General features: G+C 43.6%; 1 protein-coding gene and 3 long non-coding RNA genes across 16 annotated transcripts; 2 read left to right on the plus strand and 2 right to left on the minus strand.

Annotated features, from left to right (window-relative positions):
- Positions 1 to 1007: 1007 nt before the first annotated feature.
- On the plus strand, positions 1008 to 4157 carry LOC124706935. 3 transcript variants are annotated; one of them, XR_007004626.1, is made up of 3 exons: positions 1008 to 2029; positions 2890 to 3064; positions 3751 to 4157. It is a non-coding gene; the product is annotated as an uncharacterized LOC124706935 (long non-coding RNA). The 3 variants fall into 3 exon arrangements; XR_007004624.1 differs by lacking the exon at positions 1008 to 2029 and having other exon boundaries at positions 2036 to 3064; XR_007004625.1 differs by lacking the exon at positions 1008 to 2029 and having other exon boundaries at positions 2036 to 3064; positions 3778 to 4157.
- Positions 4158 to 4321: 164 nt separating this feature from the next.
- On the plus strand, positions 4322 to 6255 carry LOC124706934. Its single transcript, XR_007004623.1, has 2 exons — positions 4322 to 5176; positions 5846 to 6255. It is a non-coding gene; the product is annotated as an uncharacterized LOC124706934 (long non-coding RNA).
- Positions 6256 to 10548: 4293 nt separating this feature from the next.
- Positions 10549 to 14647, minus strand: LOC124708695. Of its 7 annotated transcripts, none has more exons than XR_007005264.1 (7): positions 14522 to 14647; positions 14053 to 14135; positions 13887 to 13946; positions 12618 to 12700; positions 10950 to 11027; positions 10738 to 10779; positions 10549 to 10570 (listed from the first exon to the last, which is right to left on the minus strand). XR_007005264.1 is itself a non-coding variant. In XM_047240367.1 (6 exons), the coding sequence occupies exons 1-5, from the start codon at positions 14634 to 14636 to the stop codon at positions 10991 to 10993; spliced, it is 378 nt and encodes a 125-aa protein (XP_047096323.1). In that variant the 5' UTR covers positions 14637 to 14647; the 3' UTR covers positions 10682 to 10806; positions 10950 to 10990. The 7 variants fall into 7 exon arrangements, 1 of the variants encoding a protein (XP_047096323.1); XR_007005266.1 differs by adding an exon at positions 13433 to 13527 and having other exon boundaries at positions 10738 to 10806; positions 10950 to 12700; XR_007005267.1 differs by lacking the exon at positions 10549 to 10570 and adding an exon at positions 13433 to 13527 and having other exon boundaries at positions 10685 to 10806.
- Positions 14648 to 16782: 2135 nt separating this feature from the next.
- Positions 16783 to 19500, minus strand: LOC124649767. 5 transcript variants are annotated; one of them, XR_006986790.1, is made up of 5 exons: positions 19203 to 19500; positions 18583 to 18679; positions 18256 to 18353; positions 17637 to 17724; positions 16783 to 17141 (listed from the first exon to the last, which is right to left on the minus strand). It is a non-coding gene; the product is annotated as an uncharacterized LOC124649767 (long non-coding RNA). The 5 variants fall into 5 exon arrangements; XR_006986788.1 differs by having other exon boundaries at positions 18165 to 18353; XR_006986789.1 differs by having other exon boundaries at positions 16783 to 17138; positions 17637 to 18353.
- Between the last annotated feature and the right edge of the window lie 2623 nt (positions 19501 to 22123).

Raw genomic sequence — 22123 nt, forward strand, 5'->3', positions numbered from 1 at the left:
AAGCATATACAAACTTATGGCCACATCAAACATGATTATTCATTTGAATAATTAATAAAATTATCAAGAGTCATAAACAGAAAGTTTAAGTGAGTAAAATCATCAAGAATCTTTTCTACATATCATGATACAAGCAGCTAACATTGAGTAACAGTATAATGGAACGAGTTAGGAGCTACCACAGCGACTTGACACTCTCAACCGTCCAATTTTGTAGGCGCACGGTCCAGATCTTCCTATCGCCCCTCTGTACGTCGCTGGGACTATTTTAACCGTGGCACCGCGTCAATCCTGGTCGGCCCAATGTGGAGGGCTGCTACTCCGGAAACCAATCTGGACGTTTTCTTGTTACCGGGCCAACATCCTCTGAGCCTCAATTCATAGTCTCATTTGTGCGGGAGGCCCGCTAACCCCATCGTCTTCCCGATGTCGCTTGGTCGTTCCTTCAGAGTGCGCTTGAGTTATGCCCTAGCCGCCACCACCTGTCGCTCCCACTCCCACGTCTCTCACGCCCTCTCTAGCGCCGCCCAGTCTGAGCAGCAACGAGAAACCGTTCTCGGTGCCGCCTCCCCCGCTATTACATTCCCTGTGCACACAGCGCACAGAAAATGGCGGTGGTGGCAATGGCAGTGTACGATTTGATGGAGTGGGAGATGAACGGGCCTGCTCCTCCGATGAAGCCCCTCACGCATTCTCTGTATGCAACCTAGCGCTCCCACATCGTCGAGCAGAAATTTCCTCTGCACCGACTGCCTCATGGTAATTACCCCTCACTTATCCTTCTTTGCTCAAATTTCGTGTCTCCATATTTTTTTGGTCACAGCTGTGGGGGTGGGGTTATTTCTCATGATAATTAGGCTGCAGCAAAAAATAATGGTCTACTGATTTTTTTCGATAAAGGGAATATATTAATATCAAAAGATACCAATTACACCCAGCCTCTGCAACAACGCACCAGCCTAATGGCACTACGGATGCACACAGCCAAAAAATCTCTATCTCTACTACTTAAAAAGACTAAAGTGATTCCTTATTCTGCCATCCCAATCCCAATACGTCAAACTTTTGGTCGTCTCGTGTTACTCCCGTCCCGCACGGACCTAGCTGGGCCGCTCCAACATGGGCCACGCTGCACGGCATGATCATCACATCACCGCCCACACGCCAAGATCCGTCCGCCGCCGCATTCCAAGGCGTCTCCGTCTGTCCTCCGCGTCCGCTGCAGACTCCCCACAGCCCGCCCACCCGTGTGGATCTCGGCTCCCGACGCCGGTGTGGGGGGATTCCGTATCGCGCCCCGAGCCGCCGCCTGCCTGCTTGCCGCCGCGAATCGTCTCCTTCCATGGGGCCGCCGCCGGGGCTCCGATTCCGGGTCTGATTCTCTGCCTTCTTCTATCCAGTTTCTCTCTGCCGCCGGGTCGATTTGGGATCCGTCCGATCGAGATTGCTCCGTGAAGTTTTTGGTCCTAGGGATATTTTTTGATTCGCCCCAGATCAGGAATAGAGGGTTCTTCTCTGCTCTTTGGGGAGGGAACAGGGAGATCTAGGGTTGTCGTCTTCTTCTACCTATCCATCCATCGTTCGTTCTCTTGTTCTTCATATTCCATCCATCAATCCATAGAAAAACACAAAAAAAAGAGGAGTAGCAGTAGTAGTAGGGGATTGATTATTTTGGAAGAGGCCATCTTGGCGGAATGAATTATTGAGCTGACCTCGCTGACGAGGATAATGGATAGGCTGGCGAAGAAGGCGTCGAAGAGGCCCAGCTCTGCGTCCTGCTCCGCCCACGCGGCGCCGTCTTTGGCCTCCCGCGCCGTGTGCACGAACATCTGGGAAGCAACAGTACAGAAGGGGAGATGCCTCGGTGTGTGAGAGACCAACAACAACCCAATCCCCCACCAGGAAAAAAAAGGCAGGGGTAGTGGTATTAGGGAAGAGGGCGTGAGCTCTTACTTTGGTTCGGCGGTCGAGGTGGACGGTGGCGTTCCCGGCGGTGCCATCCACCGCGCCCTGCTTGATTGTTTTGCCGGTGAGGAACACTGCCTTCCTTGGATTGTTTGCTTGATCACATACTTTTCTGGTACCTTATGTTAGCCCAGTCGCATACTTCACATGTGTTTGCAGTAGGCTTTGGTTTGCATAGTTGCTTTGTTGGGTACGGGATTGCTGCATAATAGTGTACATACTCCATATAATTATTAAAGTTCAGACCGAGTACATGATTCCTTTTTCATGAGTAATAATCCAGAATCCCGAATTTTGCAATATGTTCAAGAAATTCGTAAAAGAATGGCTCATACCAAACTGCTATGAATTTCGTTATAACTTTCATTGAGCTTCTACTGAGCCTTGAGATGTGCTATCTGAAAACTAGCATCAACCACACAAGTATGTACATCTTGACCTCTTTTCTTTGCGAACTCTTTTTTTTAGTTACAAGATTGTTAAACAATGGCTGCTATCAATCAGGTTACACCTATATATCTATATCATGCAAACTTATGTCCTGGTAGTGGTTCAATGTAAAGAAATAGTCCAGTTCTTTTCTATCAGGATTTACTAACAATGTTGCAGCGTTCTCATTCCTACCATTGGAGGCCATATTGTGTCACTTAGTTCAATAGAAGGATCGTAATTTCTATACCCAATCTTAATCTTAAGTTGAATGAAGCAAAGTTTATAGAGGTACCATTGTAAATTTAAAGAACATGTACCCCTGTTTTTGCCGATTACTCATTACCACCAATGTAAATCTGTCTCACTGATTTTGTTGCTTGTAGTTCTATTTGTGATTAAAAAATAAATTTTGTTAATTTAATAAGAATCATTAAGGGTTTGTGAGAGATATATCTCCTTAAATTTTACCAACAAGAGTTTTTTGCAAGTCAGGTTGATATCTTGGCTGGAGCGTTTGGAATCGGCCCTCGCAGGGGATGATGGCTGAAAAAAAAAGGAACCGGGAAGATGTCAAGGTAGGTGACGGTGAGGCTGGCGTTGGTGCCCTGGAGCGCACTCAGACTTTTTGAACTATCAAAGTCATAGTAGCATCAGGATTCAGGACACGGTAATGGGACGTATTGTTTCTTCTTCTCTCCTACATCTTCCTGTTCTTACACTAGATACATCTTTGACCCCATTGAAGTATATCATTTTCCGATTATGCTGAGTTGTATTATCTTCACTGGTTTAATGAAGAACTACAAGTGCGATTTCTTGATTTGCTATCACTTAGATTTATTTATGATTCCAGATTGATATTGCAATGTGAAATATTCCAAACTTTAATTGTGCAAATTTAAAATTTGATCACTCTGTGCTATCAGATTTGGAGGTTGCCTACTATTTATAACCGGTACATACTACTAAGCAGATGCAGTTAGCCAGCTAGGAACCAACTATGTTTTAATTTGGATATTTAAGAAGGCATGATTTTATTATCAAATAGAATGAGTACCTTGTTTATGTATTGAATGAATTCTTACTATTACTTAATTTGTTGAAACTACATTTGTTTGGTGTTTTCTTACAGTACATAATTTTCAATTTAAAGTAAACATTTGAAATTTATTTTCTTACTCTTGTTACACTTGAACATGGAAATTCTGTCATCTACCTTTAGTATGTGCATGCTTGGATTTGCTACCAAAAGCAATAAGAATGCACATTGAGTATATGATGTTATGGTTTGGTAGACCAGTTGATTTTGCTAAACTTCACTAATACTTTTGTCTAAATACTGTCTCTCTACAGTGTTCCTTGATGGTTGGGTGCTTGCAGTTTCAGTTTTTGTTGGCATATCATGTGGAAAAATAGGGTCTGGGAAAATATCATGAGTATGCCACAGAAGGAGAAGCTGCCGTAGGGATTGACCGACCATGACACCAGCTCCTCCTCCCACAGCAGACCTCGAACATTCGAGAGCTCTGACACGCAGCCACGGCGCCGTGCATCCTGCCTACATGGATGTTCCTGCCATTTTTGTAAGTACAAGTTATTTCTGGAGGCAAATGTGCTGGAAAGAAGTGACAATCGAACTATCATCAACACATTGATTATATTTAGCATAAGTAACTGTTTTGGAGAAAAAATTGGTGGATCAAATAGCATTCAGATTTAGACATTTTGTGTGCATAAGAAAAGCTATGCATTGGTGGTTATTCCTACTGTTATTTTACTAACTTGGCTCAGCGAAGAACTATCATAATGGGTTGTTGCTTGAGAGATGCATACCGTCCGCAAGTTTGTGCATTGCTGTAGTAATGATTGCTTCCATGTTTTATAAGGTCTTCTTTCACTGCTTTCTATTTTCCTCCATTCTAAAGTTGTGTAATTTTATCTGCTTTCTACTTTCCTCCTTTCTAAAGTTGGTGGTTTATAAGCCTAACCTCAAATTAACATGGCAAAAGTTGAGTTCATTAATTCACTTGATAGACGTGATAGAAATCAAATAATGTTGTATCTTTATCTGATCATTGCTACAGTTTGCCTTCTATTTGTTTCAGATTATATTTCTTTTATTGGATGCACAAATAACACTGCTCATTATATTATAAAGAGATATTTTTGCAAGAAAAATTCTAGAACCGACAATTAGTTTGGGAGTAATTAATAATTATAGAACTACTGGAGAATACTTCTATTCGAGGTGCAAGACATTTTTACAAAAGGAGATGACTTTTGAGTTTTTCCCATGCAAGTTAATTATAGGTTTTTTTATTGGATTACTAGCTGAACATAATTCAATTTTAGTCTGCCCATGAGTTGGCTGTAATTTGGGTATGATGGTGCAAACTAATCAATGCAGCAGGCAATAGCGAATTCACAACAACAGCTAGGAAAGCAATAGTCTGCATTTCTCTTTCGTACTGACTAAAGAGTAGCAAATATATCAGTATACAACAGCAAAATTGTATGTAATGCAAAATCCAGCAGCAATGCATGAAGCGATCAACCCAGCTTGGTATAGCATCCCCGGCCGCCTGTTGCTCCTCTTCACCGCATCCCCGGAACTTCACCGCATCCCAGAAATTCAATATTCAGATTAAGTACTTAAGATGATCTTATAGTTTTGAGATATTATGCGGCTATTTTTTCTATGATATGTAATCTATGTTAAATGGCAGCTCCAGCAGCGGCATCGCACGTGAAGGGCATGCGATGGTGAACACTCTCAAGTGTAAGTTGTTCTACATACCTTGGTTCAAGACTACCGTGGCAATTGCCACCTATCTAAATTCAAATATAGGTCATTCAGCTCCTGTTAAGATGATCAAGTAAGAGTATTACTGTGGCTGAAAAATAGGATCTCTGACTTCGTTATAGTCCACTAATAACTACCACTGGATGCAAAACTGGCCAAATCTCAAATTACCATGCTTTACGGTGTACAGTGTCCGAGTCACCGAGTAAGAATACAGTGTATTCATGGGGTATATTCTTCTCCCTGTAATTCAAATTCACTTCAGGTTTTTGAATCAAAGATTGAGTTCTTCTGCTTAGTAAGTTTAAACCACTCTAGAAGCATGACTAACATGATAATAATGACTTGTTGCAAGATAAATGAACATGTTGTATATAAAACTCCGAGTTAACTGAACTTCTTATGTGCCAGCCATTACAAACAGTGGGGTGACAGGATGACAACAAGTTTTAGTCCCACTTTTAGTACACCAAGTTATTTTTAGCCCAGTCCCTTCTCATTCGACCCAAAACCAGCGTAAGAAAAAATAAGAGAACAAAAAATGCTACATCATGTTAGTGGCAAGGACATATAGTTATCTCTACTGGATTCTTAATAAGCCGCATCCTTGCTGCTTATATTGTGGTATCTATTCCTCCCCTGCAGGCCCTCTGCTATATTTTATACCAGGGAGACAAGCTGGAGCTCGATGAGCTTGATATTACTTGATGAGAACATGACGTAATCTCTTCATGAGGGAGAGAATAACGTTCAATTAGTAGCAACAAAGCGCGGTTCATCAATTGTGGAAGACAAGTGTATGTAGTATGTACCCGCACCCGTAATATGTATTGATTATTCATTCGGCTTCAATTGGTTATTTGGTTTTTGTTTTGTTACATGAACAAGAAATTAAGACACTTGAGAGTTGAGAAGAACTGTAATTTGTATGCACCCATAGATTTCACAGGCCGTTGTTGACACTGACATTGAAGTTGTTGTTGTGCTACAAGGACTTGGTACCAAATCCTGAATGGAACACTTATTGAGACTTATTTCTGTAAGTGTTAGTTTTATATAGTATGGCAACACATTAACTCAAAGCAGTGTATGAACTATTGATAATACATGATGTGTAGTTGTCGTGTCTACCCATAACAATATGATGAGAAAAAATTATGAGTTTCTGTTGTGATAATCTATAGATATTTGTATTTTAAAATCCTAAGATGGGCGTCTTCAAGATTTATGTTGATCTTAGAATGATGCATGACCTTAGTTAGCATGCATTTAAATTTCTCTATTGTTTTATTCTTTTAATAGAATAAAACATTTAGATCCTTCAAGCATCAAATGTATTGTAATGCTATCATAATTATGTGCTGCATGCTATACAAATTAATAACTTATCATAATTTGAATAGCGAGTATAGTTGAAAAATCATCTAAATATATCTGGGCTAGAGCTTTATTGATTTCTCTATGCATTTATGTGAGAAAAGAGACGCGCTATATTTCTTTCTCGCTGCTTCACATTCCGCATTCTGTTGCAATTTTTGAATCGATGCCCGACTGAGGATTAACAAAGTAATTCTTGTTATTGATGCGCTTACACAATAAAAGTACCGCTAATATGACATGAGCGAAAATGGTACTAAAGGACAGAAAGAGCACATGTTGTCCTCAGAAGGTTAGTGAGAGGGATAAAAATGATATTGTATAGGATGGGGTATTAAAAAACTAAAAGTCACCGTTATTTTTCTCCATGGCAACACACAGACATTTATCTATGAATAACAAAGTGTTGTTTGGACTAATCGGAAAAGAAATATTCTTTCGCAGCATCCTCGTTTTCTGAGACAATAATACATCTAAAAGAAGAGGTTGTTGAGTTGACAGTTATGACAGCCCGAAACACAGGTGTGGGACTTACTGCGAAAGAGTAACAATAAACAATGTTGTCTGTATTATCATGATGTAGTACATTATGATATCTTTAATTTGCTTTGAATTTTCATAATAAGTTGTGAAGTATATATGTGCATTGAGAAATAAAATTTGAGGACCCGTGGCAACGCACGGGCATTTGTACTAGTAGAAAAGAAAACTAAGAAGCAAAAGTCCCGCTACAGTATCTCGAGCTTAACAACAGCAATACATCCACCACCAAGACAACACCTGAAATACAGACTCTCCAAAAATGACGCCTTCAAGAAGGGAACAATGCTCTAACACCGTCGTCGTCCGATCAAAGATCTTAGGTTTTCACCCTGAAGATAGTCCCCGCTCTCAAAACAATGCCTTCAACAAGGTCATTGCCAGGCACAACCAGTTAAGGCCAGACCTTGGGTTTTCACCCTGAAAGGTACGACTCTGAACTTCACCTGTGTTGTCGCCCCCACTTTCATACCGCTGTTGTGAAGCCCGGAAACCAAGCAAGTCCCTCAACAGCCCGGAAACTGATTATGGCCATACAAAACAGAATGTGAACAAGTAGGTACCGAAACGCCTCACCGTGGTGCCAAAACTATAATGCACTAGAGAAAAAAAAAAGTCCTAAGATGAACCAACCTAACACGCAATGGAACCGGGATTGAGCACCCCTGTTGATCTACACAAAAAAAACCTTGCACAACAAGATGATACAGATCTAAAGAAAAAAACCAGTGAGATTAGGATTGACAACATTTACATCCGACCTATCTTCCGAATCTTCATCGTCGAACGTCAGCACGTCGTCCGGACTGTTGATCTTCAACCCCGCCGCCTTCCTCTCCCGCATCTCCCGATTCTTCTTGTCTTCTTCTTCCGGCGGCAGACCTGCGCCTCCGTCTCGTACATGCGCTTCTTCTTAGCCGGGGTTGCCACGGCGTAGCCGATGGCCGACGGGCTCGAAGCATAGCACAGATCTGCGCCTGCTCTTGCCGCATCAGGTATGGGCCACTTCTTCTCCACATCCTTCTTCCCCTTGTGCGCCAGCCCCTTGTCCATCGACGGCCGCGAGCGAGAGCGAGCGTGCGCGTGCGGATGCTAGACCTAGGATTTTCTGATTTGGGGATTGGATTTGGATGGATGTGACTTTGGAGTGAAGACAACTCGGCTGGGTGAGGATTTTATAGGAGTGGCGGTTCGGTGCCGGCTGCGTACGTCTACGCGTATAAATGTATAATACAAAATGATTCAGGCCATACGGGCTTCTACGCGGGATGTACGAACACGCAATATTTTCTCGGAGGACGATCCTGTCTCCAATCCCGAATCGGTACCGCTTCATCCCGACCGTACATCTGTTTTGACGAGCTACGAGTTTGATCGAGGGTGCGCACCGAAGAAAAAGCAATTCTTTTTTTGCACTTTTGGATGACTGGGTCGGCGCCTTGTATGGCCTCCATGTGGCTCCGCCTCTATCGTGCCCATCTGAGTACAGAGGGATCATGTTGCACATAAATTACACTAAATCAAGTTCATCTCTTCTAATGAGCAACTTGCTGAAATCTTCACAAAGTTATTGTCTACTGCATTTGTTTAAGGTTTGTCGCTGCAATCCTAGACTCCTAAACACACGGTTAAGATTGAGAGATGATGTTGGACTTTGTATTAGAGATGCCTTGTAGCTTGTGTATCTTGCGCGTATTGGACTAGACTTGTATTTGTAGCACGTGCATCAATATACGAAGATATTCATGCACAAGGGGCTTGGGCAGTTCCCTCTCCAAACCCTAAACTTCACACCATGAAGCGGTTGCCAAGCTTTCCAAAGTAGCCGTAACGCTGTTTAGCTATTTTGGCAAATTCTTAACCGTCTTCAATTCCTCAAGTAACTCGAACCAGGATTAGGAACTAAAGAGCTGTCAGACGCGTAACCGCATAGGTGCTGTGCGTTTGCCATGCCATTTTCGGAACCTTTTTGTTTTGTTGCTAGTTCAGAGCACACTTTAGCAGTACTAGTTGCCACTGCCCTGTGCACACCGCTGTCGCGAGTCACTCGCAACAAATCATCTTCTTCCCTACTGATCTTTCTCTGTTTAGCTCCGGCGGCTGGCGCTCTCTATAAAACTACAAGCATCTGATGAAACCACTCAACGTACCGAGAGCTACCATTCTACTACAGCACGCGATTGTTGTCCGATCGCGCGCGCGGGCATGTCGTGGTCGGACGCGGACGCGGCCTTGTTCGCGGCAGGACGCCGCGCACCACCTGGCCACCACGACGCAGCACCTCCACGGGACGGACAGGGGGAAAGGGGACCGGAATCGACGCGTCGCAAGGTGCGGTCAGGCTGCTCGGAAGCTGGTCAACGCACGCACATGGAGGGTTGAGTTTACTGTAATTCGGAGGGATCAAAGTCCACCGCTGATTGAGGGGCTGCTGTTCTCAAAAAAAAGATTGAGGGGCTGCTGCTCACCGTGCATCTCATCCACCGCAATCGGATCAACTACACGATCAATCGGGTGCTCATTCTCAACAGCTCGGATCCATTTTTATTTATTTAATGCCTACTTAATTCTCACGCATCAGTATGGCTGCTACCATTGATTTTCAGTTTCAAATTTTCGACATGACTTTTTCCTCATTCAGGCCACTAGCTAGATTCATCTAAATATCACTTTTGGTGGGACGGAGGAAGTACCTCTTCGATTAATACATTACATACAATTGAAGAAAGTGGTACATTATATAGAGTATAATTTAATGTTACAGAAAGACAAGACTGCAATTGCAAAATTAAATCAGATCACAATCCGCCAGATCCCTCCTCCCGCATCCTCTTCCTCGCTCGCAGGTGCCCCTCCGCCTGATTCCTCCAGCTGCTCTCCTCCACCCAGCAAGTCCCACGTCCGGTCGATCCCGGAAGCCGCCCACCGTCCCATTCGCCAAAAGCTCATCGCCCCTCGTCCAGGGATCAAAGCGCACTGCCTCCTCCTTCACCGACGATCTGGTTGCGTCGCCCAGCTCGTGGCCCAACTCGCAACAGCTCCACGTCACCCAGCTGCACTCCATGGAAGCTGGCCACACCTCCAGGTCCACATGCGCCCAACACAAGACCGTCATCCTCGCTCGGCAGCGCAACAGATCAATATGGTTCTTCCAGGCCTCAACTTCTCTCCACCTGAAGAGGAATGAATCATCCCTCAAGAGGTAGGCAACATATTAGGTCTAAATAACACTAATAATAAATATTGTAACTGCAAGTGACCATGCTTAACCCAAATTTAAGCTCATCATGTGATTCCACGAAATTAATGCGGGTGTGCGGCCGGAGTATACTTACCAGGACGGTGAAGGGGGGAGGCGTACATCATCGTGCCAAAGATGATGCAGAGGAGCATGCAGAGCACCACGATCAGCATGAACACTGCCTCGCCACCGAGAAAGTAGAGCACCCTCAGCTGCATGAACGCGCGCACAGCCATGGGATTAGGCACAAGTGACAAGATGCAAGTTTGTGATAACATGAAGGTGTTTCCACACTCCACGGTATTTCTAATATATCTGGATATGTTAACACAGTACGAAGCAGCCATGGAATAGTTGTTCAGGACTTCAGGATACTAACCTCCAACGGCAGATATTCCGGCCTCTGCGGGGCATAACCTCCCTGGTACCATGAATATAAACTGGGAAACTGTCACAGGCATAATAACCAAAGTAATTTCAGCAGGATATCATACTTCATGCTCATCTAACCTCAAGAAAAGGTTCAAAGCTTGTTACTTCATGTTATGACTAAAAAGGTGACAACAGGACCTGACTACAAGTGATCAGTACCAGTTAATGGTGAGTCGGATATATCCTTGTTCAGCAGCACCTTAGGAAAATCCATCACCAGTAGGGGCTTGATGAATACTGTAGTGGATAGATCAACAAAAGATAAATGTCAAACTCTACCTTAACATGTGAGAAACTGAGAGGCAACTTTAGTTAATATAATTCAGAAAATGCACACAGGAGCCAGAGATTTAACAAATAATGATGATAGAAACCGGCGTGCATTTCATCAGTTTTATGCTTTTCAGGAGCCAGAGATTTTCAGGAGTCTAATGATTCACAAGTAAGGATGATAGAAACCGGCATGCATGATCTGAAGAAGGAAAGCAGATAAGCTCATGGAGTACACCTACAGGTCGTTCACCTACAGGCCGCCTCCGATCTCATTCACATCAAAAAGACACACTCCAATACTAGAAATATGACAATAAGCTCATGGTCTGGTTGATTAAAGAATTCAGATACCATCTTCATTATACTACTACTCCAGATTAAAGTGAATATAAAAGTACAGGAGTGGGTATTTTAGGCAGAATACTCAACAGGTTGTACAATTACACTGAATTACCTTCTCAACAGGTTGTACAATTAAACAGAATTTAAAAGTGGATTTTATTTAGACTGTAATGTCATCATAGTTTAAACTTTAAAGTATATACTCCTACTCCATCACCTTAATGGAGAACTGTTGTATTTATACTCCTACTCCCACAGATAACTCATCTTAAAGTATACACTCCTACTCAGAAAATAAAGCAACTACTCCATAATAAGCATACAGCACTAGAAAGAACAATTAAATGCAGAACCAGCAAGCTATATTAAGAACAACAAAAGCAAGAAGTATATACTGCAGTATCTAACAGGGAATCAAGTGCATAAGCTCATTAACCATAGTTTATCAAACAGGAAACCTGTGCATAAGTACATATATACTGCAGTATTTAGGGAGTATTGTCTTTATGGCACAAACAAGGGAGACAACCAAAATACCATTACCCTGTTGACCGGAGTAGCGGATAATTATACTGCTGCCTTAAAAATCGTATGAATTCTGACAGCGAAACCAAAAACTCCACATGAACTCTAACATTAAGCGAATTGTGTTCGAATCTGGACTGAATTCATGAGTATTTCTATGGCAGACGATGGAGAAGTTGAGGTTGGAATGGAGGTGACTCGCTGAATAGGAAGTGTCCAAGGCTGCCGTTGGGAAAATACGGGTAGACAAGCATCTTGTTGCATGCTCTGGCCCCGGCGGCGGAGAAGGTGCATCAGCTGAGGAAGGAGACCAGGTGGAGCTGCACCTTGAGCAGCAGCCTCACCTTGGTGAGGATCTCTGGCGCCACTTGCAGCGTCTTGAGGTTGCGGCCGGAGAAGCTGGTGATGGCGGCCTCCAGCACGAGCAGTTCTATGAAGATGCACCACTGGTCCTCCCGCCCCGATACGCCGGCACCATCATCGTCATTCCCGCAGATCCAGCACGCAAAAATGCGACCTTTCACCTCGAATGGAAGCGAGATTCATCCAGGAAAAAAAGGCAGTGGTGGGAAGCGACCTGCGGGGAGAAAGGAGGCGGTGGAGACTCCGACTCAAGGTACTCGACCTCCAGGTTTAACATTCCAAACATAGTATAAAAACACCGCCACCGCGTCCAGACAAGCTGACCTTAAACATGTATCTACACCAACTAGAGACCTCCACCACAGCAACCTCATGCTTCTCCAGCCTCCTCCGTTGCCAACTGGAACCTGCAAGGCCACAACAGGGCCAACAAAGATTAACCTCCAACCGGGAAAGGTTACAATTACTAACCGTTATTTCACCATCTCAACTGCCAAAAAAATTATGCCCCTTCTAATGGTGTGCTAATAGAGGTAATCTGTACATTTTGCACTACATCTTCTAATGGTGCAGAGGGCAAAGAAATAACAAAAAGCAATTAGGCCATTCGCAAAAAACGGCAAATGAACCAATTATGCCCCTCCGCAACAAGGACAGTACATGGAGAAACAGATTGCCAGCAATACATTCTTCTACAAATTGTAACAGACAAAACCGAGACAAATACTGTATGCATTCAGGCTTTATAACTCACAAAATATCTAACTACTTTGCTGAACCACTAGTCCAGATCAGCTCCAAAAAGCTCCAGGTTAATTCAGCCCACATTCGATGCAAGCCAGGTTTAAGCTTTACATTCATCAACTCGACCAAACAACTATTTTAATAAATACAAGAGTACAGGGATCATCAAAACCCACAAGTGTAGGGATCACAAGACCACTTCATTAGAGAAGCAACTCAATATGGATGCGCACATTTAGGAATAAACTTTCCATGTACACCACAAAAGCAGCAGCAAGAAAATTAAGCTCCAGAAAATACTCCCAACACAGGACCAAAGCAAAATATATATACAGGTTATTCCTTTGGAGCATACAGGTTGTCAAATAACAAATCAAGCACAGAAACTGTGTTACCTAGGTGCCATGGCACACTCGGCGTCGCAGGTATGCCCGATACAAACTAGCACCAAAGAGCCAGTAGTAGTCAGGGGAGATCACCAAACCAAGCACTGATATGAAAAAGGATCAAACAATCATCCAATGGAAATGAACATTTCGATAACTGAAAAATGCCATATCTCTTCACCAAAGTAGTACTTGAATTCACTCAGATAATTGCATAAGTTGCTTTGCCGAGGAAAGAAACAGACATCTCTAGTCCAAAAAGGCAAGCTTTGTTATTACTTAAAATTTTGGAACTTCTATTATGTACTGCATTCAGCCCCTACTACTTTAGCAACAGACCACATTCAACAAACATACAAGCTTTGATTTCGTAACAGACCAACACAGATTAACCGCCAACTGTAAAATGTAACAACTACTAAACATTATTTTCACTTATTGATTTGGATAGAGAAATGGTCACCTGTTTATCTCCATAATTCAGTTTATCTCGCCCCTTTCTATCAGGACATCTTCCAGTTTGCTGCACCATAGTAGTGCATTCAAAAAGAACAATGAGTAACCATCGATTATCAAAGATTAACAAATCTGGAAGCTGTTGTCATGCACTCTTGAGTCATTCAACTTACCATCACTTGTTTATTTTCATCCTTCAGTACTGCATGCTGTTCTTCTTGGCCACAGTCTTGTTTTCTTTCAGCACTTGTATTTCCTACATGGTGCACAAAGAGTGAGTCAGCAACTGAGTGCAAAATCATTCACAAAATCGTGCAATGTGGGATGCAATCATAAAAATCACATTGGTCCTCACTCTAAATGGGCTATGAATTTTTCTCTTGAGCTTTTCCCTTGCTCTGTATTCACTGGGATACCACATTACAATATGTGACCACACAGATGCATTAAGCAGACAAGCAAAACAACTTAATCATTCTATTTGTATTTGAACAAATACAGTATGTGGCCCCAGAGCAGGCGAGCAAAACTATTTAATCATTCTTTTTCGGTACCACATGCATCAACGATTTGCACAACACTTGACTAATAGCAATATTCAGCACCCAAATAAATCATAGGCAGACAGAGAAAAATTTCGACCTTGAGATGCCAATGTCGGAGTCAAGGACATCTCCCTTCCAGCTAGGACTGATCCTTCTGGTTGCTCCCGCCTCTCTGTCCCCCACCACGAGCATCCCGCCGTGGCTGCTGCCATCGGAGGCGTCGGTGAAGGCCAGGGTCGCATCTACCCCACGCGGAGCCGCCCCGGTCACCACCACCCGCTGCAGGGGCGCCACCGTCGTCGTGGACCTCCTGCTCCTCCGCCGGTGACGCCCAATCTTGCCTCCGCCTCACCAACATCCTCTGCCGCATGGAGGAAAAAGGCCGAAGCTTTCTCCAGGGGGTGCCCGATTTGGGTGGCTACAATCGGTGGGATAGAGAGAGGGGGTTCCGGGGAGGTGGTCGGTGGGGGGAGGAGTTGCCGGCGGCGGATGTGGAGGAAATGGGTTGGGTGGGAGGGAGGAGGCGCTGGTAATGTGTTTCGGTGGGTGGAAATGAGTTTTTGCACAACTTTGTTCGGGTTTGGAATGTCCCACGGATCAAGGACGAAACTTAATTGAGCAAGAACAAAATCTGGAAAGCGATTGATACAGTATATATATAGAATTAATGTGTCGTGATTTTAGGGGTGAGTTTTCTTTCCCCGCCCAATCAACTTCCTAGTTTATAGGGGAGAGCCATCCTGGAATTTTTTTTTTTTTTTTTTTTTTTGAGATGGAACACACTATTCCATTATCCTTGAAATTATTTACAAACACAGAATTTATTGATGGAATGGGGTAGTACTATTTGTTTTTACCCAATCAACTGCCGAGTTTATAGCAAGTAATCCGGGTAATTAATTAATTTGGGGTGTGCCTAAAGTAATAACTTGCCAAAATGTTTTAGCCGCCGCCGACCGAGGCAACGCGGCCGAGGACTATCCCAGGCTATCCGAGGCAAAGCGGCGAGACGCCTTGCAACTGGTCGACCCTCCACCGGCGACAACCAAGATCAAGGAGAGGGAAAGGAGAAGACCGACCTAGGGCTTACACCCATCTGGTTCGTCGCACCTCCACCGCCGACATGGCCCACCGCCAGCGGCCACCACCACCATCACCAGGACGCCCCCCAGACCGGCGCCCGCCGCGCCGCCGATGCCCTAGGCGCGCCGCCACTCACGATGCCGGATGTGCCGCTCACGCCGCCGCGCATCGATCAGCCAGCACACCGTGGTGCTCGGCGAGCGCACCACACCCAACTGGGGAGGATCCTTCCCGCGCCGATCCACCCCGCCAGTGGACGAGCAGGCCCCGCCGCCGCCGTCAACGACCAGGCAGAGCCCGGCCACGCCCCATGGCAGCGACGGGAGAAGGAAGGGGGGCTGGTGGCGGCATCTATCTTGGGTTTCCCCACGTCGCCACACGCGGGCGAGAGGAGGAAACCTAATAATCGTTACAAACCTCAAAGTTTCCAGATTAAACCATGACCACCAATCATGTTTTGCTGAACCTTTGTTTGTTGATGGCCCACGGCTGCCCTCCACCTAATAATCGTCGCGGCCGTCCAGTTCAATAAGATTTGAAATCCATCCAAGTGTTCGACGCTAGTGGGGGGCATCGGCAGGGCAAGCCTGATTACGGGAGCCGATCATGCAGTACTCGCGGATCGTCATCTCATGTTATCTGGTTGCTAGTATTAAGTAAGAAACTAGGAACATCACATGGTGAGTTTTTTTAAAATATTCCAAACAGTCTTTAACTCTGTAGCCTTGTGAAGTCTGGTGCTTGGTATGCTGACATTTGATCATCAATATGCAGGATCTGCCCTTCAGACCAAAGTACCTTGTGACTTTCACGGCAGCATGGTATGGGTGGATCGCGCGAGGGATCGATTTTCCATCTGGGTAAATCTGGAATAAGTCTGTATGCCATTTCAACATTTTATTTGGGGGACGTTTCAGCTAGATTAGTGGCGATTACCGCGCAGCCCAAAACAAAAAATTTGGCGCTATATATGGAAACTAATTAAATCCCAATCAATCCAATTATTTGCGGGGTCTAAAATTTTCCCTTATTTCACGCTATGTGCGCGTGTATAGTAGCAACGCTGCGTCTGTATGCACAAATGAAAGATAAGTGATATACTAATTCATCCTCCGCAAACCGATGGACCTTCTCATCTGATCGACCTGGTCCATTTGAGACACAAAAAAGTGCAGTTAATTAAGAGAAAGAAACTAAGCTAATAAGTCAATGCAAGTTTAATTAGCCATAGTACTCAAAATTTTGCCATGACATTTCCTCGTTTTGCAACATTCAGACCACAAATCAAACAATATAGTAGTAGAATAAATGTTCGTACAGCCACACGATCCAACCTTGCTGACAAGTCTAACCCAAAGAAACGCGAGCTAGGAGCAAACATCACACACGTGCACATTTACCAAATTGTTACAACTTCCAAAGCCTGGATCATTACAAAAATGGATTTTACAACATCAAGTACTACCGAATATTACAAGGACCGAAAAGGTGTACTACAGATATAAGCGGCACTACATACGACAGGATGCCTTGTTCGCGCTTCCGACTACAGCACCAAGAAGATTACATGCAGAAAGTGAAAGGGTCTGGGCAGGTCCTTCTTTGTAGCCTTCTTGCTCTTCTTTCTTTACCTGCTGAAAAAAAAGGAAGTTTTGTTACTCTTTCTACTAAAACTAGGAACATCCAGCACAGGCATCAATGAGCTTCCTAACAGAATTCATTTTAGGAATCAGCTAAGCAAAACAATAATAATCCCGGCACTTAATATGGATCGGAACTTAGCCACTTTAGTGCAGATCAGCTCCAAACAAGCGTAACCAGACACATTAATAATAGTAACTCAATATCAAGGTTCAGCCCAAATTATATGAAAATTTTGGTTTAGTGTGGCTCCAGGTTCTACCTCTACCTCGTACAAAATTATAGCAAGTAGCTTCAAACATTGATCTAAACAGATAGCTTCAAACAAGTGCAACCAGCCTCTGGAAAATAACGCATAGCATGATCTCAAAGAAATGGAAAGGGCATAAGAGGTGACACTCTCATAACACCAACATATAGCCATGGTATGGTCCTAAACCAGCCTCAACTAAATCAAGAGTTGGTGTCATGGCTACCCGAGTACTCACCTAAACCCACGGATTCGAAGAAGAAGGAACCGGCCTGCCGGCCAGATCCGGCGGCCATGGCTACCTTCTGGGCTAGCTCCACTTATCCCTGAAATACAAAAACGAAAAGACAAATTATTTTGGAGCTCAAGTTACAGGAATCAGGAACTGGTCTAATTCCAAACTTCTAATTTACACAAGGAACTGATAAAGCTAAAACAATTTCCAAGAAAGGCAACAGATCCTTATCGATGATTGATTCTGCTTCCTATCTAGCACTTGACAACAATTACTTCTTTCTACTTGTTTACAAAGATCAGCAGGATTTTATTTAATAGATAGAACTAGTCTTTAAGCTACTAAGTAGCAAGGATGTTGAAATTAATTAGCAAGGGAGTGCTCAAAATTTTGGCAAGACCTTGCCTGTTTTTTGGACATCCAAACCTACACAGCAAATATCATACTTCAATTAAGACAATGGTGCATACGACACAGCCCATGTGACACAAACATATAATCAACGAAAATGTCCGCATCAGGGGACAATACCGGGCAAAGTTGATGCACAGCAACATGCAAGTTACATACAACATAGCATGCATCATAACCAGTTCATTAAGGCGCTAGAAAGGAAGCCGACCAAGCTTGTCCCCAGGGTCTTGCAGCTTCCTTCCAAGTGATGGCCTGCAGCCACAGGTTCCAGCTGCGACACGTGTCTCTCATTTAGTCCTCATTTTCCTTGAACAAGAACAAAACATGATGGTCAGCTAGGGGGGATTTAGCAAGAAGGATCAGATTTCGAAATTGGCCTAACATGTCAATAGAATTGCAAAACACCAATACAAACATGGCTTGATGGTATCACGGATCATCATGTCAAAAACAAGACTTGTGGAGGCTTGAATGTACTGTGGCATCCATATCATAAATCCACGGAGTCTAGTGCCATGGCCACCCGAGGACTCACCTAAACCCACGGAGTCGAAAAAGAAGACCACCGCATCCTTCCAGCCGGATCTGGCAGCCATCGCTACCTCCTGACCAGCTCCAGCTCCACTTCTCCCCTGAAATACAAAAACAAAAGGAAAATTTATTTTCGAGCTCTAGTTACATGAATCAGGGGCAAAGGTATCATCTCGAGCACATGGCTAATCAGCGAGAGAACTAGCCAACAATCAAAGTCATGGCAAAGCTGATGCATGGCAGCATACAAGTTTCCGCAATCCCATCCTGGGGCTGTTACATACAACACATGGCAAGTAGCCAAGCAAGAACTTAATTCTCAAAAGACTATATACATGTCACTAGCGCTAATTGACTATATACAAAGAATAGCTTAGCAGAACCTACACTTGCAGCGTATCATATACATGAAGATATGACCAGAAAACTGTATACATGGAAGAAACAAGGATTAAAAAATAAAAAATAGCAAGTGACTGTAGCATCTTATCACACTCATCAAGAATGAAATGCCTGACATTCTTACAACTATATGCTCACGTGTGAGAGGTGCACACAGACAATGTCATCGTGGGGAAGAACTAGGTTCGTGCACGGCAGGAAGATGGGGGAAAAGGTGAGGACCTTATTCTGTGGGTGGTCGGGTGTTGTGCGAGCTCCTCCTCCTGGACGATCATGTCCAGGTCGCCGACTCCTGGTGCGTGGTCGTCGGCGTCTCCTTGGCCGTGCTGGCGAGCACACAGTCACCAGCAGAGCAGCAGCTGGGGGAGGGCGGCCATGACCCCCTCCAAAATTTCTGCACGGGACAGAGCATGAGCAATAGGAAGAAAATCAAGGTCAGGAAACGGAGATCGGGACTTGACCGAGGTCCAGGAGGCGATGAGCAAGGGTTGGACAAGGGGGCGGAGGGGATTTGGTGGGTGGGGATGTCCGGCGTAGAGGGAGATGGGTGGGCGGCGAGCGGCGGAGCGACGGAGTCCCATACCATAGATAAGATCGATCAAGTGTCCAAAAAATGAAGGGATTTTTAGCAGCTATAGACCAGGTTGGAGATGTGCAGCGAGTATATATATATATATATATATATATATAGCTAGTATTATTTGATAGACGCTCAAGCAAGTCACTGACACGGAACCAAAACCAAATGTGGCGGTCACATAGATCATGTATACGATCAGTTCATGGATTTGCAAGCCCGACCAAACCTAGCTGCGTAGCATCATCAGCTAGGTGTGTCGATCACTACATGTATCCTGCCTCACGTATAGGCTCAAAGCAATTCAATCAATCGAGGCTTCACAGTATATTGAGAATGGTAAAGTCAGCCGAGAAATCAGATTTAATTTTTAGATAGTATTATATGCTTTCACACCAGCTAAAAATTACTTAGCGCCACGAATCAAAAATTAATTAATATTGGTGCTTAGGATTTAGTTAACATCAAAATTGGAATCTTTACATCATATCGGAAGTTTCGCTTGAGTTAATATTGGTGCTTAGGATTTAGTTAACATCAAAATTGGAATCTTTACATCATATCGGAAGTTTCGCTTGAGTTAATTTCTAGTGTTTGACGAAACTCGTGCTCCTTTTAACCCGTAAAGTCGAGAAACTATGAATCGCAAGATCACTTCAAACTATAATAAAGTTTACGGGTTGATAATTCTATGCTACGATATGAATTTCACAATTTGACTTTTGGAGGAGTATCATGTTCTATAACCTACGAGCAAGCTAGAGGCAAAGCTAGCAAGCTGGTCAGCATGTAGCAGCAGGAGTGTCGTGGGCAAAGCTAGAGTAGTAGGCTAGTACCCAAGTTCGGTTTGAAGAAAATGAAATAGACGCTGGATTTAGCGATTGCTTATTGCATGCACTAATTGCATGTATATGTCTCACTTCTTGACATACTCCCTCCCTGCATAAAATGTTATCTTAGATTTATCTACTTTTAGATATATCTATAGATTAAATAATGTCTACATACATTTAAATTTGACAAATTTTAGGCATATTTCTATGGACAGAGGTAATAGCATTAATTCTCCAGCCATGTGTCCACGTAGTAACTTTTTTGACCAAGTAGTAACCCCCAATTACAGGCCATCGACCCCAATTGTTGTAAGAACTTGACATATTTTTTTGGGAGTTTTCATGTTCCTGTGACCTATTATAACATAAACAAAAAGGAAAATCACATGAAATCACCACTTTCAATGAAGAGCTAGGAGTTAGACGTCGTGGGTCCCGTGGGAAAGGGTTTCGATTCAAATTGCACGAGGAATGGTCAATACTCTTATTCCTGATTCGCGACTCATAGTGTATAACCCCCACTTTCGAGGCCACTGGCCGATCTCTTGTAAGCGCTTTGCCTCTTTTGGGGATTTCATGTTGCTATGACCCATTATGACACAATGAAAGATGAAAGCCACATTGAATCACCAAATTCGATGAAAAGATGCTGGGTAATATGAAACTCACATGCAATCACCACTTTCGATGGACAACTACAAGGTAGACGTCGGGGGTCCCAAGGAAGAAGGCTTCCCCTAAAATCGCGTGTGGAATGGTCAAAACTCTACTCTCGTTCATGGTGGGGGGTGATATATATATGGGTACCTAAGTCCGGTGTAAATAAGAAAGACCAATACATAACTATGAAATGGCACTTCCTTCGCAAACATGATTATCTCATGTGAAGTTTCTGGACTCATAGTGCATAGCACCCACTTAGAGTCCAATGGCCAATCTTTTGTAAGTACTTGGCCTCTTTTGGGGATTTCATGTTCTATTACCCATCATGACACAATAAAAAAGTAAAGTCACATTGAATCACCACTTTCCATGGAAAGTTAATATGTAATATGAAACTCACATGGAATCGACACTTACGATGGACAGCTACAAGGTAGTTTGCGGGACCCAAGGAACAAGGTTTCTCCTAAAATTGCGTGAGGAAGGGTCAAAATCTTCCCCTTTTGATTGAGGTCATGATATGGGTATATAAGTGTGGTGTAAAAAGACAATACACAAATCTAAAGTGACACCTCCTTCACACTTAAAGACACTATAAGTCACGGAGCTTTTAGACTTGTGGTGCAAAAAACTACGCTCTGAGACCACCGACCCAACTCTTATAAAGTGGTACCTAGTTCACAAAATAACTACCCAGAACGAAAATTCTAGACTTGTAGTGCAAAACTATCACTTCGAAGCCACTCGCACAAATTTTGTAAGAACTTGGCGTCTTTTGAGGGGTTTCATGGTATTGCGACCCATTATAACTCAAAAAGAGTAAAGTTATGTGAAATCACCACTCTCGACGGAAAGCTAGGGGGAAACATCACGAGGCCTGCAAAGCAGAGGAACACATGAAATCACGCAAAAAACCATCGAAAACTCTTCCCTTGTGGATATGAGTATATATAGATTGTTTAAAGCAGAGAAGCCAAACATAACTTTGATGTAGTAGCTGATTTACAAAATAGGACTACTATACATACAAGTTATGGGATAATGGTGCATAACCTCACTTCGAGGCCATT

This window comes from Lolium rigidum, chromosome 4 (assembly GCF_022539505.1).
Source record: "Lolium rigidum isolate FL_2022 chromosome 4, APGP_CSIRO_Lrig_0.1, whole genome shotgun sequence".
In the NCBI taxonomy this organism is placed as follows: domain Eukaryota; kingdom Viridiplantae; phylum Streptophyta; class Magnoliopsida; order Poales; family Poaceae; genus Lolium; species Lolium rigidum.

Excerpts from the sequence above, each read along its gene's own strand:
- LOC124708695 (XM_047240367.1), bottom strand. The coding sequence starts at position 14,636 with ATGGCAGCAGCCACGGCGGGATGCTCGTGGTGGGGGACAGAGAGGCGG. Across the intron at positions 14,136-14,521 it reads TCCGACATTGGCATCTCAAG|GAAATACAAGTGCTGAAAGA; the intron begins GTCGAAATTTTT and ends TGCACCATGTAG. Across the intron at positions 11,028-12,617 it reads GGTGTAGATACATGTTTAAG|TATTCATCAAGCCCCTACTG; the intron begins GTCAGCTTGTCT and ends TATCCACTACAG.